The following is a 13,498-nucleotide window of genomic DNA, read 5'->3' on the forward strand; positions in this document are numbered from 1 at the left end:
CGCCTGGCAAACCTAAGAACAAACAGCATTACAACATCTCAGTAAGGAGTCGTTCAGGACTCTGTACACCGTGTACATCAGGCCCATATTGGAGTAGGCAGCACCAGTTTGGAACCAAAATAATATAAATTTCAATTACCTGGAGAGTTACCTGGAGAGAGTTCCGGGGGTCAACGCCCCCGCGGCCCGGTCTGTGACCAGCCCTCCTGGTGGATCAGAGCCTGATCAACCAGGCTGTTACTTCTGGCTGCACGCAAACCAACGTACGAGCCACAGCCCGGCTGGTCAGGAACCGACTTTAGGTGCTTGTCCAGTGCCAGCTTGAAGATTGCCAGGGGTCTGTTGGTAATCCCCCTTATGTATGCTGGGAGGCAGTTGAACAGTCTCGGGCCCCTGACACTTATTGTATGGTCTCTTAACGTGCTAGTGACACCCCTGCTTTTCATTGGGGGGATGTTGCATCGTCTGCCAAGTCTTTTGCTTTCGTAGTGAGTGATTTTCGTGTGCAAGTTCGGTACTAGTCCCTCTAGGATTTTCCAGGTGTATATAATCATGTATCTCTCCCGCCTGCGCTCCAGGGACAAGTTCCAGGTGACAAGTTTCGACTGCTCTGACATGGAAAAAAATAAGAGCTAAAAAGGATAAAATTTTCTGTAAAACACAAGAGGAGCACCAGATAGAAGGAAAGGAACATGTGAAGAGTCTGGGAGTAATATCAGCTGACCTTTCTCTCAACCAACACACAAACCCTGAAAATGATTGGGTGGATACACCGGATTTTCAGGACATATGAAATACTGACCAATTGAGGGATATTTCAAATCACTTGTGCTCTTTCGCTTGTAGTAATGTTTGGTAGTGACGGCTTTACTCAGCACAAGAGAGATATCAGAGCACTAACAGATTCAAAGATCATTTATGGTACATAGAGTACAAATAAAGCATTTAAATTGCTGGAAATTCCTCAAAGTAGTCACTGGAGCAAAGAAGAGATACTTCATAATATATACATGGAAAGTACTTGAGGACCTGATCACAAATCTGCAAACTGTCATAACAACATACATGAATGAGTGATATGAGAGAGTGAGTGTATAATTATTTCAATGAAAGACAGGTGCGCTATGGTCACAATAAGAAAACATTGTACCAACATACCAGGCCCATACTTTTTAACATCCTGCCAGAAAGTTTCTGAAAGACTGTTGGAACTAGTCTATAAGAGAAAAGTAGACAATTTCCACCACCATCTACCAGATGAACCAGAGTATGATGGATATGTGTACCAGCTGGCTGCCAGCAACATCCTGGTTGACTAGGTAAACACCTGAGTTGGAAAAATCTCGAAAACTATCAAAGGCAAAGATAATACATACATACATACACACAGACAAACATGTTGTACATACACCTAAACACCAGCATGAACCTACACTGTACCTACACTCAATGATACTTCTATAAATAAATAACATATTCCACCTTCTGTTTTTTCAACAGGAAGCAGATATTTCCGAGGACGTTTTTGTTGACGTCATCAACAGGAGAAACAGAGACGCTCCTCAACCAAATATACTTGTAAGTTGACTTCTGATTTTTTTTCTAGCTTGACTTAAAAGTAGTTATTTTTAATAATCTGTCTGTTTGTTGTTGCCTTTCTGATGATTGTTATTATCTCTGTCTGTCTGTCTGTCTGTCTGTTTGTCTGTCTGTCTGTTTGTCTGCTTGTCTGTCTGTCTGTCTTTCTCTCTCTCTCTGTACACGTGCTTTTCTGACATTTTTTCAGTTTCCTTCTGATCTTGTTTACGTAGTCTGAAATAAAATGAGAAAACTGTAACTCAACTCTCCTTTACTTCAGGACAAGGGATTCGAATACTCCAACCCTGACTATGTGGACGGGGAAAAGCTGTTTGAGAAGGACATAATGTTGACGCCCGAGCAGTGGCAGGCTTTAAGAGAGAGGAAAGCCATTCGTAACTTAGTCTACCGCTGGCCTAACGGTCCCAACGGCTACCCAGTGATACCGTACAAAACAGTTAGTCCAGGTACGTCAGATAAGACAGTGGTACCGTACACCACAGTTAGTCCAGGTATGTCAGATAAGACAGTGGTACAATGTCTGTACACACTGAGTTCCAGGTACCTGAACACTATCCCCTTTAATTTTCTGATGATTTGTTTTGTTTACAAACTAACTGGATTCCAATATTTTTTTCAAAGTTTCATTAATTTTACTCTTATTACTTCATAATGCTAAGTTGTTACGCGAAATCACTTTCCAACACAAAAAATTACAGCCTCTGCTCACTTAACAATGGAGTTCCGTTCCTAAGACAGCGTCGGTAAACGAATTCGTCACTAAACGAGAAGCATACTATAATGGTAGTGGATTTGTATTAACCATCTTTGATATTGCTTTAATGTCACCCTTTCACCATTTATAACATTTTTAGTATATTTTTAAATGTTTATACAGTAGTGTACTGTATATTGTAATAAACAGAATAACCTACATCAGCACTAATATACATTATTTAGGTATGCATACTGGTCAGAGAGCGTGCCGTAAGTCCGAGTTGACGGTAAACGAGTGCGTCGCTAAGTAAGGAGAGGCTGTAGTCGTAATTTGGACTCTGCACGTTCCCCATAAACGTATTTAAATATCCCATGTAAAAAAAATTCTACCTCATCTCGCAAAAATAAAGTATCACTACAGAGTGAGGAATGAGTTTTTAGTGAGATTAAATATCATAATTGAAGATCTGATGTCACTCAGAGGAGAAACTCAGAGAAGTTATTGCACAAAAATCCCAATTTTTAGTAAAATAACAAAATGACATCTTCACAAATATAAGCTAATTCGAACCATCCCCTACGATCCAGCAACTTTGAAAGTTTAAATCCAATCAGAAGAGGCATTCTTAAGTTATCTCAGAGACCAGTTTCCCAAAACGCAGAAAAGATGCGATGTAAAGTTATATTTGTCGAATGTTTGAAACCAGCACAGCAACACACCAGCACACCAGCACAGCAACACACCAGCACAGCAACACACCAGCACAGCAACACACCAGCACAGCAACACACCAGCACAGCAACACACCAGCACAGCAACACACCAGCACAGCAACACACCAGCACAGCAACACACCAGCACAGCAGCACACCAGCACAGCAGCACAGCAACACACCAGCACACCAACACTACAAAATTGAATTCAACCAGAAGATGTGTTCTATCAGTTAATAAATTTATTTACTGTATTAATAAATTGATAGATTTGCAGCAACACAGCTTTATGCATGAAATATAATCCTTTCCATAAGATTTATCAGCAATTATCCACTGGAACACTTTACAATATTCATTCTCAGCTATTTTATCGGAAACACATCCATTAAAAAATAATCAAATTGGCACTTGCACTCTAACTACCAATGTTGAAGTTTCAAGCCTATCTGACGACAGCTTCCCAAGTTATTGCATTAAAACTAAAATCAGGAATGGATTGATGGATATGACACATTGTTTCCTGGCTAAGGAACTGATTAGCTCAAAATCCGCTTTTTCTACACTTTGTCTCTATATTGGACTGATGAAGCCACTGTGTGACCAAACATTTCCTCAGTAAAGAATCCCAACTGTTGCACAAGTGTCTTATTCTTCAGTCTTTATTAGTGTTTAAAATATGAAGCTGAGATAATGAGACATTCTCAAGTTGACTACAATAATGTTGGACCAAAATAAGAATTCAGGCAGTAATTTAAGTGTATCCCATCGAGGATACATAATAAATGTATCCCATCGAGGATACATAATAAATGTATCCCATCGAGGATACATAATAAATGTATCCCATCGAGGATACATAATAAATGTATCCCATCGAGGATACATAATAAATGTATCCCATCGAGGATACATAATAAATGTATCCCATCGAGGATACATAATAAATGTATCCCATCGAGGATACATAATAAATGTATCCCATCGAGGATACATAATAAATGTATCCCATCGAGGATACATAATAAATGTATCCCATCGAGGATACATAATAAATGTATCCCATCGAGGATACATAATAAATGTATCCCATCGAGGATACATAATAAATGTATCCCATCGAGGATACATAATAAATGTATCCCATCGAGGATACATAATAAATGTATCCCATCGAGGATACATAATAAATGTATCCCATCGAGGATACATAATAAATGTATCCCATCGAGGATACATAATAAATGTATCCCATCGAGGATACATAATAAATGTATCCCATCGAGGATACATAATAAATAAGCAAGACAGTGAAGCACATTGTTAAGCAACTCTAATTATCACTTATTGCTCTGTAATCATCTCTCTCACTTTTTTAGATATAATTGTAAAAAATAATCTAATACAAATTAAATAGAACTTTTTCATTAATATTTTGTAATATTATATAAAGAAATGTAAGTAAATTAGAACATTAAGTACATATTTAATATATTAATCTTTTCGAAAATTAAATTTACTGGGGTGAATCTCATTAGATACTTGCCAGTAAATGGTAACAAAGATAATTATTTTTTATCAAGGTTAGAGAGACAAGTAGGAATTTTAGGACACTTAGGTCGCAAAAAATGTCCCCTTCGATACCTACTACAATCTCTATCTCCACTAGTCACTCTTGACCTATATTAATTTCAAATGAAATATACATCACCAGGAATTCTGGTAAAACAATATAAATATATGGGCTATATATTAAATTTAAAAATGAATACATATACATTGAAGGAGAATTTATCTTAATACCACTCACCAATTAGTCTGGAGATTACGGTGTGTCATACACAAAACCCCTTGCCTAAATTATGAAGAAAATACTGGCCAGAATTTCAACATAAATACAGACATCGACTCAGCTGTGGTAATATCTTGTTTCCACCTAATTACGGAGTCCTGTCCAGTCGCCTAATTCTCAAGTTCTGCAAGACTGCAATTCCAACAATTTCGGCTCCTATTTGAGAGGTTTTAAGCCCAATATAACTTCTAGAGCGACGAAAATTCTTCCGATTTTCACTAACGTTTCTCTTGGTCCATTCAAAACATGGCGACTCTTTCCCCAGCGACGCTCACCAATTTCGCTGGTTCTTTATTTATTTACAAATTAATTTTTATTACCTACAATATATTACACTAATTTACATACAAAATACACTGTATTTTCTGAAAATATACAGTATTTTCCACAAATCTGTTTCTTTCCATTGCTGTCAGTGTCACTGGTAAGTGACGTAGGTAAGTAGAATCTTTAAATTTTGATACACAAACAACCCGCACATAAGAGAGAAGCTTACGACGACGTTTCGGTCCGACTTGGTCCAAGTGGGACTGAAACGTCGTCGTAAGCTTCTCTTTTATGTGCGGGTTATTTGTGTATCGTTCCAGTCACAGTATTGTGCCTTCTTTTTTTTATAGACATTTTAGACATCAAAATTTAAATGTTTCTAAAATAATTAATTACTTTCCATTTTTTATTTGTTGTTTTCAGTGAATGTGACAGCAGTACTTGCTGGTCTGCAACACTGGATGGACAACACCTGCATCAAGTTTACCCCGGTTACCAACACCAACCAACCTTATCTCATTTATTTTTATGGCACTGGATGTTGGTCTTTAATTGGGCGCCAAGCCACTAATGGTCAAAACATCTCCATAGGTCAAGGCTGTGATGAAGTAAATCTGGCAGATTTTGTTTTTTTCATAGTTACAATTTCAGATTGATCATATATAAAATCTTGATGTTATCAGGTCACCGTGAGATCCGTGAGGTACACAGCAGTGTTGTGTACCTCAGTGTTGGCGACAGGAACAGTGCACAGTGCGGCATAACTTAATAATGCATTTGAATGTTAGCATTGAATATTTGAAGTCAATCAGAGGAGACATTCACAAATCATATGGAAACTAATATTCAATTAATTTTTAAATGTAAATTTTAAATTAGGACATACAAACCGAAATATAATTGAAACATTCAAAGAGACCAATATCTTGTGCAAGAAAGGTATAAAATACCGACAATATGAAAGTTAAGACACATGTGTAACATCTGGATATCTTTATTGTAGACGTTTCGCCATCCAGTGGTTATCAATACAGATTCTAGGACATAATAGGAAGACCGTAGAACTATATACAAAAGATGAGGTAATCAGTCCCTCGGCCTTGGAGTTAGTGTTCACAGCATCGTGGTGGAGGAGAATCTGGAGCAAAGGCAAGAAGACTGGCGGTTATATAGGCGTCAGTGGATAGGGACGGGCAGCAGACGAGGGCAGTCACTGGTAGGCGGGATTCCCCAGTGGAAGTAGGTCCTTCCCAAAGAGATGGGTTAGTTGCAGCAGCCGTGAAGAAGGTCTTGTAGATGTCCTCTGAACCAAGATTCCATGATGTTGCAGTGTCTGACAAGTTGTGCCTTTGCTCCAGATTCTCCTCCACCACGATGCTGTGAACACTAACTCCAAGGCCGAGGGACTGATTACCTCATCTTTTGTATATAGTTCTACTGTCTTCCTATTATGTCCTAGAATCTGTATTGATAAAGCCACTGGATGGCGAAACGTCTACAATAAAGATATCCAGATGTTGCACATGTGTCTTAACTTTCAGACCAATATCTTAAAATAAATCAGCACATTATGCTTGATAAGAACATAAGAAAGAAGGAATACTGCAGCAGGCCTACTGGCTAATGTGAGGCAGGTCCAAATCCCCCACCGTGCCAAGGCAATTCCCCAACCTAGTCATGTCAGGTCACATTCATTTAAGGAAGGAGCACAGCATCTAACCTAGTAGTACAAACTTGACAGGTCCAACTCACACCCACCTACACCCACTCATGTATTTATCTAAGCTATTTTTTACAACTACACAACGTTTTAGCTTTTATGACGGTACCTGGCAGTTTGTTCCACTTATCCACAACTCTATTACCAAAGAAGTGCTTTCCTATATCCTTCCTGAATCGGAATTTTTCCAACTTAGAACCATTGCTGCGAGTCCTGTCTTGCCTAGATATTTTTAGCATGTTATTTATATCCCCTTTATTAATTCTTGTTTTCCATTTATACACCTCAATCATATCCCCCCTAATTCTACGTCTTTCTAGAGAATGCAGATTCAGGGCCCTCACTTTTATCCTCAAAGTGAAGATTTCTGATACATGGGATCAACTTTATCATCCTCGTTTGTACGTTTTCCAGAGCATTTATATCCATTCTGTAATAAGGTGACCAAAACTGCACAGTATAATCTAAATCAGGCCTAACCAAAGATATATAGAATTGAAGAACAGCCTGAGGACTCCTATTATTTATGCTTCTTGATATGAAGCCAGGGATTCTGCTCGCTTATTGTGAACACTTATGCACTGTTGTCTTGGTTTTAGGCTGCTGCTAACCAGAACTCCTAAATCATTTTGCAGACAGCAATATTAAGATCTACATTATTTAGTTTGTGTGGCATGGTTATTTCCTTGTCCAATACCACTGCATCACTCTATTTAAATCTTCCTGGAGTGCTCTCAAGACCTCGTCAGAATGAATTCGTCGGCCTGTTTTGGAGTCATTGGCAAACTTGCTTATATCGCTATTTATTCCCCCATCTATGTCCTTTATGTAGATTGTGAACAAGAGGCCCAGCACTGACCCCTGTAGAACACCACTCGTAACGTTTCCCCACTCTGATTACTCCCCATTTATGCAAACTCTCTGCTGCCTATTTGTCAGCTATGCCTCTATCCAGGAAATTTTTTTTCCTTCTATTCTGCTTGCCTTAATTTTCCTCAATAGTCTCTGATGTGGGACTCTGTCAAAAGCCTTACTGAAATCCATATACACAATATCATATTCATTACCAGGAACGCCCTTTTGTAAAACCGTGTTGAGATTCGTTGATAAATTTATGCTTTTCAAGATGGCTACAAATTGCCTCGGCAGTTGTTGATTCCAGAAATTTTCCCACTATGGAGGTAGGCTTATTGGTCCATAGTTTGAAGATAAGGACCTGTCACCAGCTTTGAAAATAGGTATCTTTTGCCATTTTTCACTTATCTGGCACTATGCCAGATTGTAGTGATATGTCAAAAAGATTAGCCAAAGGTTTGCTAAACTCTTTATATCCATTTAGAACCCTTGCATACAGTTCAGGGCCTGGGGATATGTTAGGCTTTAATTTATCTATTTGCCTAAGGACCACGTCACTTGTGACCCGAATCGTGCACAGTTTATCATCCTGTTCTACATAATTTATTATTTCTGGAATATCACTAGTATCTTCCTGTGTAATTATTATTATTATAATAAAAAAGAAGCGCTAAACCACAAATGCTATACAGTGCTGCAGGGCAGGGAAGGATGTGAGGGTATCAGGTAGCAAGAGAGAGAGGGATGATTGGTAGGTTATGGAGTACAGCGGTGCAGTGGATAGTGCAGGGGTAAAGGTAGCAAGAAACTGAGGTAGAAAGGACTGAGAGGAGTGCTAAAGGTATCATCGTCAGAGTTTGTGGAGTAAATCAGTTGTCAAAAAAGTCAATGAAAGAGTCCGGGTAAAAGGAGGGTCCATCAGCAAGAAGGGAAAGTAAAGACAGAGCAACAGAGCTGAAACGATGTTGGAGGTAAAGTCTGCATGCTCGTTGATAGTGGTCAGTCTAACAGAATGTGGCTAACAGATACTGGAACCCGACAATTCTCACAGAGAGGATAAGGGTGCCTCTCCATGAGATACCTCTAAGCAAGATGAGTGTGGCCGATGCGAAGACTGGAGAGAGTAGTCTCCCAACCTCGACATTGATGACAAGAAGACGGCCAGTAACCTATACTCGATTTAACAGAATGAAATTTGTTATAGAGCAGATCAGACCAACGTTGTTGTCAGTGGGAGCAAAGGTGGGTGTCAATTACAGCAAAATAGTCCATGAATGGAACACCTCTATATGAAATTGGGAGGTCATGTAGTGCTGACTGCTCAGCAGCGTCTGCCTGTTCATTGCCCTGTATGTCAACATGACCAGGGACCCAACAAAAAACAATATCTTTGTGGTTGGTAGAGATATGGCGTAACCAAAGTTGGATACGGAGAACTAAGAGGTGAGGTGTATCAAATTTTCGTATAGCCTGTAAAGCACTAAGGGAGTCTGAAACAACCACCAATGGTGACACAGGCATAGATGCAATACGGATAAGTGCTGCAAGAATGGCATACAATTCAGCAGTAAAAATGCTAGCCGAGGATAGTAAATGACCTCACATGACACTGTCTGGAAACACTGCTGCGAATGCGATGCCTTCAGAAGACTTAGAACCATCTGTGTACACTGCGATGGCATGAGAATGAGAGCAGAAGTGGTCAAGAAAAAAAGAACAGGAAGCTACTGTAGGCATTTGGGCTTTCGCACATGGCAGTGAGAAAGAACAGATACGAACAGCTGGAACTTCCCAAGGAGGTAGAGAAAAGTGAAATGCTACATGAACATAGAAAGGTGGTAACTGAAGGGAAGACAAGAACGAATGCAGGCGAAGAGAAAAGGGAAGGAGTAAGCAGGGGCGACGAACAAATAATGTCTATTAACATCAGTGATTATTTTATATATGGAAGGACTGCGGAGATCATGAGAGAGAACATATTAGCAAAGGCAATGGGCATCATGGCAATCGGCAAGGATGGAATATTCGCTTCTGCATAGAAATTCTCAACAGGTAAAGAGCGAAAAGCACCAAGGCATAAATGTAATCTCTGGTGATGGATGGGATTAAGGTTAGAGAGAGTAGCAGGAGAGGCCACCGAATAGATCTGGTCACCATAATCGAGTTTCGATAAAATTAGGGCTGAATGTAGGCAAAGGAGAGTTCGACGATCAGCTCCCCATGAAAGATGAGCAATGATTTTAAGAAGGTTCAGCCGGCTGTGACAAGTTGCCTTCGGAGAGGTAATGTGAGGTTTCCAGGATAACTTACGGTCAAACAGTAGGCCTAGAAAAATGACCGTATCACATTCAGGGATAAGTGAGCCATAGAGGTACAATGGATGAACACAAATGACAGAACATCTGGTGAAAGTAATATGGTGAGTTTTAGTACTGGAAAATATAAACTCATGAGTGGTGGCCCAATTGGAAACACGGAAGACCACATGCTGGCGAGAAACTGCAATAAGGTGACATTCAGCGCTTGCGCAAGCTATAGCGAAGTCATCAACGTAGAGTGATGACCAAATATTGGATGGAAGAAGAGAGGCCAAATCATTTATAGCAAGAAGAAAAAGTGTTGTGCTCAGAACACATCCTTGGGGGACACCTTCAGCTTGGACAAAGTCCAGGGAGAGCACATTATTAACCCGAACATAGAAATGTCTGTCAGTTAAGAGGTTCTTGAGGAAGGATGGTAGATTGCCTCGGAGGCCTAAGGAGTGGGCTTTGGCCAAAATATTATACCTCCAAGTTGTCATATGCTTTCTCAAGTTCAAAAAATATGACAATAACTGAGTGGTTATTCGCAAAGGCATTACGAACATACGTATCTAAGCGTAGTAAGGGGTCAATGGTAGAACGGCCCATATGAAAGCCATATTGACTAGTGGAGAGACTGTTGTGTGTCTCTAAATACCACATTAAACGTTGATTTACCAGACGTTCCATCACTTTGCAAATTGCAATGGTAAGAGCAATGGGGCGATAGTGGGAGGCATCATGTCCCATAGTACCCGGTTTGCAGAAAGGGAGAACAGTGGCAGATTTCCACAGCTGGGGAAGAACTTCTTGTGACCAAATAAGATTAAAGAGTTGTAAGAGGACTGCAAGGGCTGACTGATGCAAATGTTGTAACATCCGAATATGAATGCTGTCAGGTCCAGCTGCCGATGATCGGCAAGCTGAGATTGTTACCTCCAGTTCCAGAAGTGTAAAAGGCACATTAAAAGATTCTTCTTTGAGAGAAGAAAAGTCTAAGGATGCTACCTCTCTGGCAGACTTTGAGGAAAGAAACGAGGGGCATAGACGGAGCCCCTGAGAAATACGGACCAGATGATTACCAATTTCAATGGCAACGCCAAGAGAGTTTGCTATATCAACACCGGCAACCCGCAGGACAGGAGCCCAGTCGGGAGAGTATTAACCACTCAATTCCCGTACTTTTTCCAGACTTCACTCATGGAGGAAGCAGAGGTGATGATGGAAACATAATCTCACCAGGAAGTGCATTTAGCGTCACTGATGAGACGGCGAGCAAATGCTTGCTTCTGCTTAAAATCAGTGGTTCTATTATACCGGTACCTGCTCCACACAGCATGTTTCAAACATACGGCCCAAGCACAAGCAGGAGACCACCAAGGCATGCACTTCTGAGAATGCCTGCCTGAGGTTTAGGGTATAGAATGAGAAGCTGCTGTTAAAACTGAGGTCGAGAAGAGGTGTAAAAGCTCATCAGTGGAGGACGAAGAAGGAACCTTACTGAAAGTTGAGTAAAGGTCACAAATTGCTCGATCAAATTGCCAGTGTGGGCTATGAAGAGGTGGTGAATATGAAGGAGAAGTAAGAATGATTGGAAAATGATTGCTGTCATGTAAGTCCGTGAGGACAGACCAGGTGAAGTCTAGTGCATTGGAGGAAGAGCAGACCGAGAGATCGATGCAAAAGAGAGTATGAGTACGAGGATCCAAATGGGTGGGAGTACCCGTATTTAAAACAAGGAGGGGGTAAGAAGCGAGAAAAGCCTCTAACTGAATACCATGGGAGTCACAGTGAGACCCGCTGGAGGAAATGGTGGGCATTAAAATCGCCAAGTAACAGAAGTGGTAATGGTAAGGACGAAACAAGAAAGGCAACATCCAGGATAGATAATGCCCGAAAAGGCGAGAGATACAAAGAACAGATTGTATACCACTTATTCAAGTGCATACAGGCTGCAGTGTAATGGAGCAAAATATGAACAAATACTTGACAGTTTGGAATATCAATGCATATAAGAAGGGCACTTTCATTAAAGTTCCATCAGAAAAAGGATCCAAAGAATACAATAAATCATAGCCTGAGATGAGATGGAAAACAGCAGTGTAATTTTGGCTCTTGTAAGCAAACATTATCAGGGGAAAACCGGAAGAGCAACATCTGAAGCTCACCCCAATTACCTCTGAGGCCACGGATATTCCACTGTAAATAGGCCATGATTGGTAACGAGAAATATACAAGAAATCTGCAGGTAAAGTACCTACAGAGTAGAGGGGTTAGAAAAGTCCAAATGTGGTGCCAGCGAAAAACGTGCAAGCGGCGAAGCAAGGGGATGTTGCAAAGATAGGAGTTATGCAGATGGAGGAAAGGTAAGAGGAGGAACAGGAGGGGGATCATTGTCCATTGATGGTTTAGTCTCTTCGGTATATTCTGAGATAGCTTCAAGTGTTTTGGAAGACAAAGACGTTGCATGGGAGACAATGCTGGAGATGGAAGGAGGAGGGTGAGTAAAGATTGGGACAGCAATGGACTGTACCAAAGTAGGAGGGAACAAAAGGGTAGAGGAAACTGGAGAAGAAGTGTGGGAGGAGGCAGAAGAGGAAAAAAGCTGGGAGGGGCTAGAAGAGGAAGAAACTTGGGAGAGGACAGGGGAGGGAGGGACGGTACAAGGAGGAGGGTGAACCTCCACACTTGTCACAGAGCCAGTGGGAGGTGAAGAACCAGGTACAGAGACTAGGAAGGTAAAATGTGGAGGTAGAAGGAGGGGTTAAAGAAGATTTGAGCAATGGGGATTTTTTGGACTTCTGAGAAGTAGAGGGGTGATGGAAAGGAGGTGTTGTACGAGGTCTTGTCGATACTGGAACTTGTGAGGGAGAACAAGAAGTGAGCACAGACTGAGGTGTTGAGGTAGGGACTTCTGAGTCCAGGACAACAAAAGAGTTAGAGACAGGAGTGACTATGAAAGGAGTAACCCCAGAGGAGGCTGCAGGAGATAGGACCCCAGAGGTGAGGGGTCATTTAGAAACATGAGAATAAGAAATATGGGGTAGTCTCCCATGGAAGTGTAGATGAGAAACTGCCATAGCATAGGGGAAACCTTCTGCCTCTTTGAGGTAACGGATTTCTCACTCATTAAGTAAACTTGGCAACGGCGAGAGTAAGATGGGTGAGCCTCATGACAATTAAGCCAAGAGGAAGGTAGACTACAAGACGTATTGGAATGGTCATCGGCACCACAGACTGGGCATTCGGCTATAGACCTGCAATATTTCGCTGGATTACCAAAATGCCAGCAGGTGATCCCTACACCACAGTGTAGGGATCACCTTTCGAACTTCTAAACGATGTCCCGCTATATAAACACAGGATTGGAGTTCACAGCAGTCGAAAGTTAATCAATCTACATTGCATGGGTATCGCCTCTGCCTGCGGGCAGGAAGAACAAAAGTGTCTACTTTGAGGATTGGGAGGTCTTGGAGTTCCAGCTGTTCCAGGAT

General features: G+C 40.9%; 1 protein-coding gene across 1 annotated transcript in view; it reads left to right on the plus strand.

Moving 5' to 3' along the window:
* Nucleotides 1-13,498, plus strand: part of LOC128699009 (zinc metalloproteinase nas-34-like) — a gene marked incomplete at its 3' end in the record, with an annotated part of 80,884 nt that overhangs the window by 3,500 nt on the left and 63,886 nt on the right. The window contains exons 3-5 of the mRNA XM_070096762.1: nt 1,501-1,578; nt 1,859-2,045; nt 5,553-5,737. Of these exons, the coding sequence (XP_069952863.1) occupies nt 1,501-1,578; nt 1,859-2,045; nt 5,553-5,737 (450 nt within the window). The remainder of the gene's footprint in view (nt 1-1,500; nt 1,579-1,858; nt 2,046-5,552; nt 5,738-13,498) is intronic.

This window comes from Cherax quadricarinatus, chromosome 55 (genome assembly GCF_038502225.1).
Source record: "Cherax quadricarinatus isolate ZL_2023a chromosome 55, ASM3850222v1, whole genome shotgun sequence".
Taxonomy (NCBI): domain Eukaryota; kingdom Metazoa; phylum Arthropoda; class Malacostraca; order Decapoda; family Parastacidae; genus Cherax; species Cherax quadricarinatus.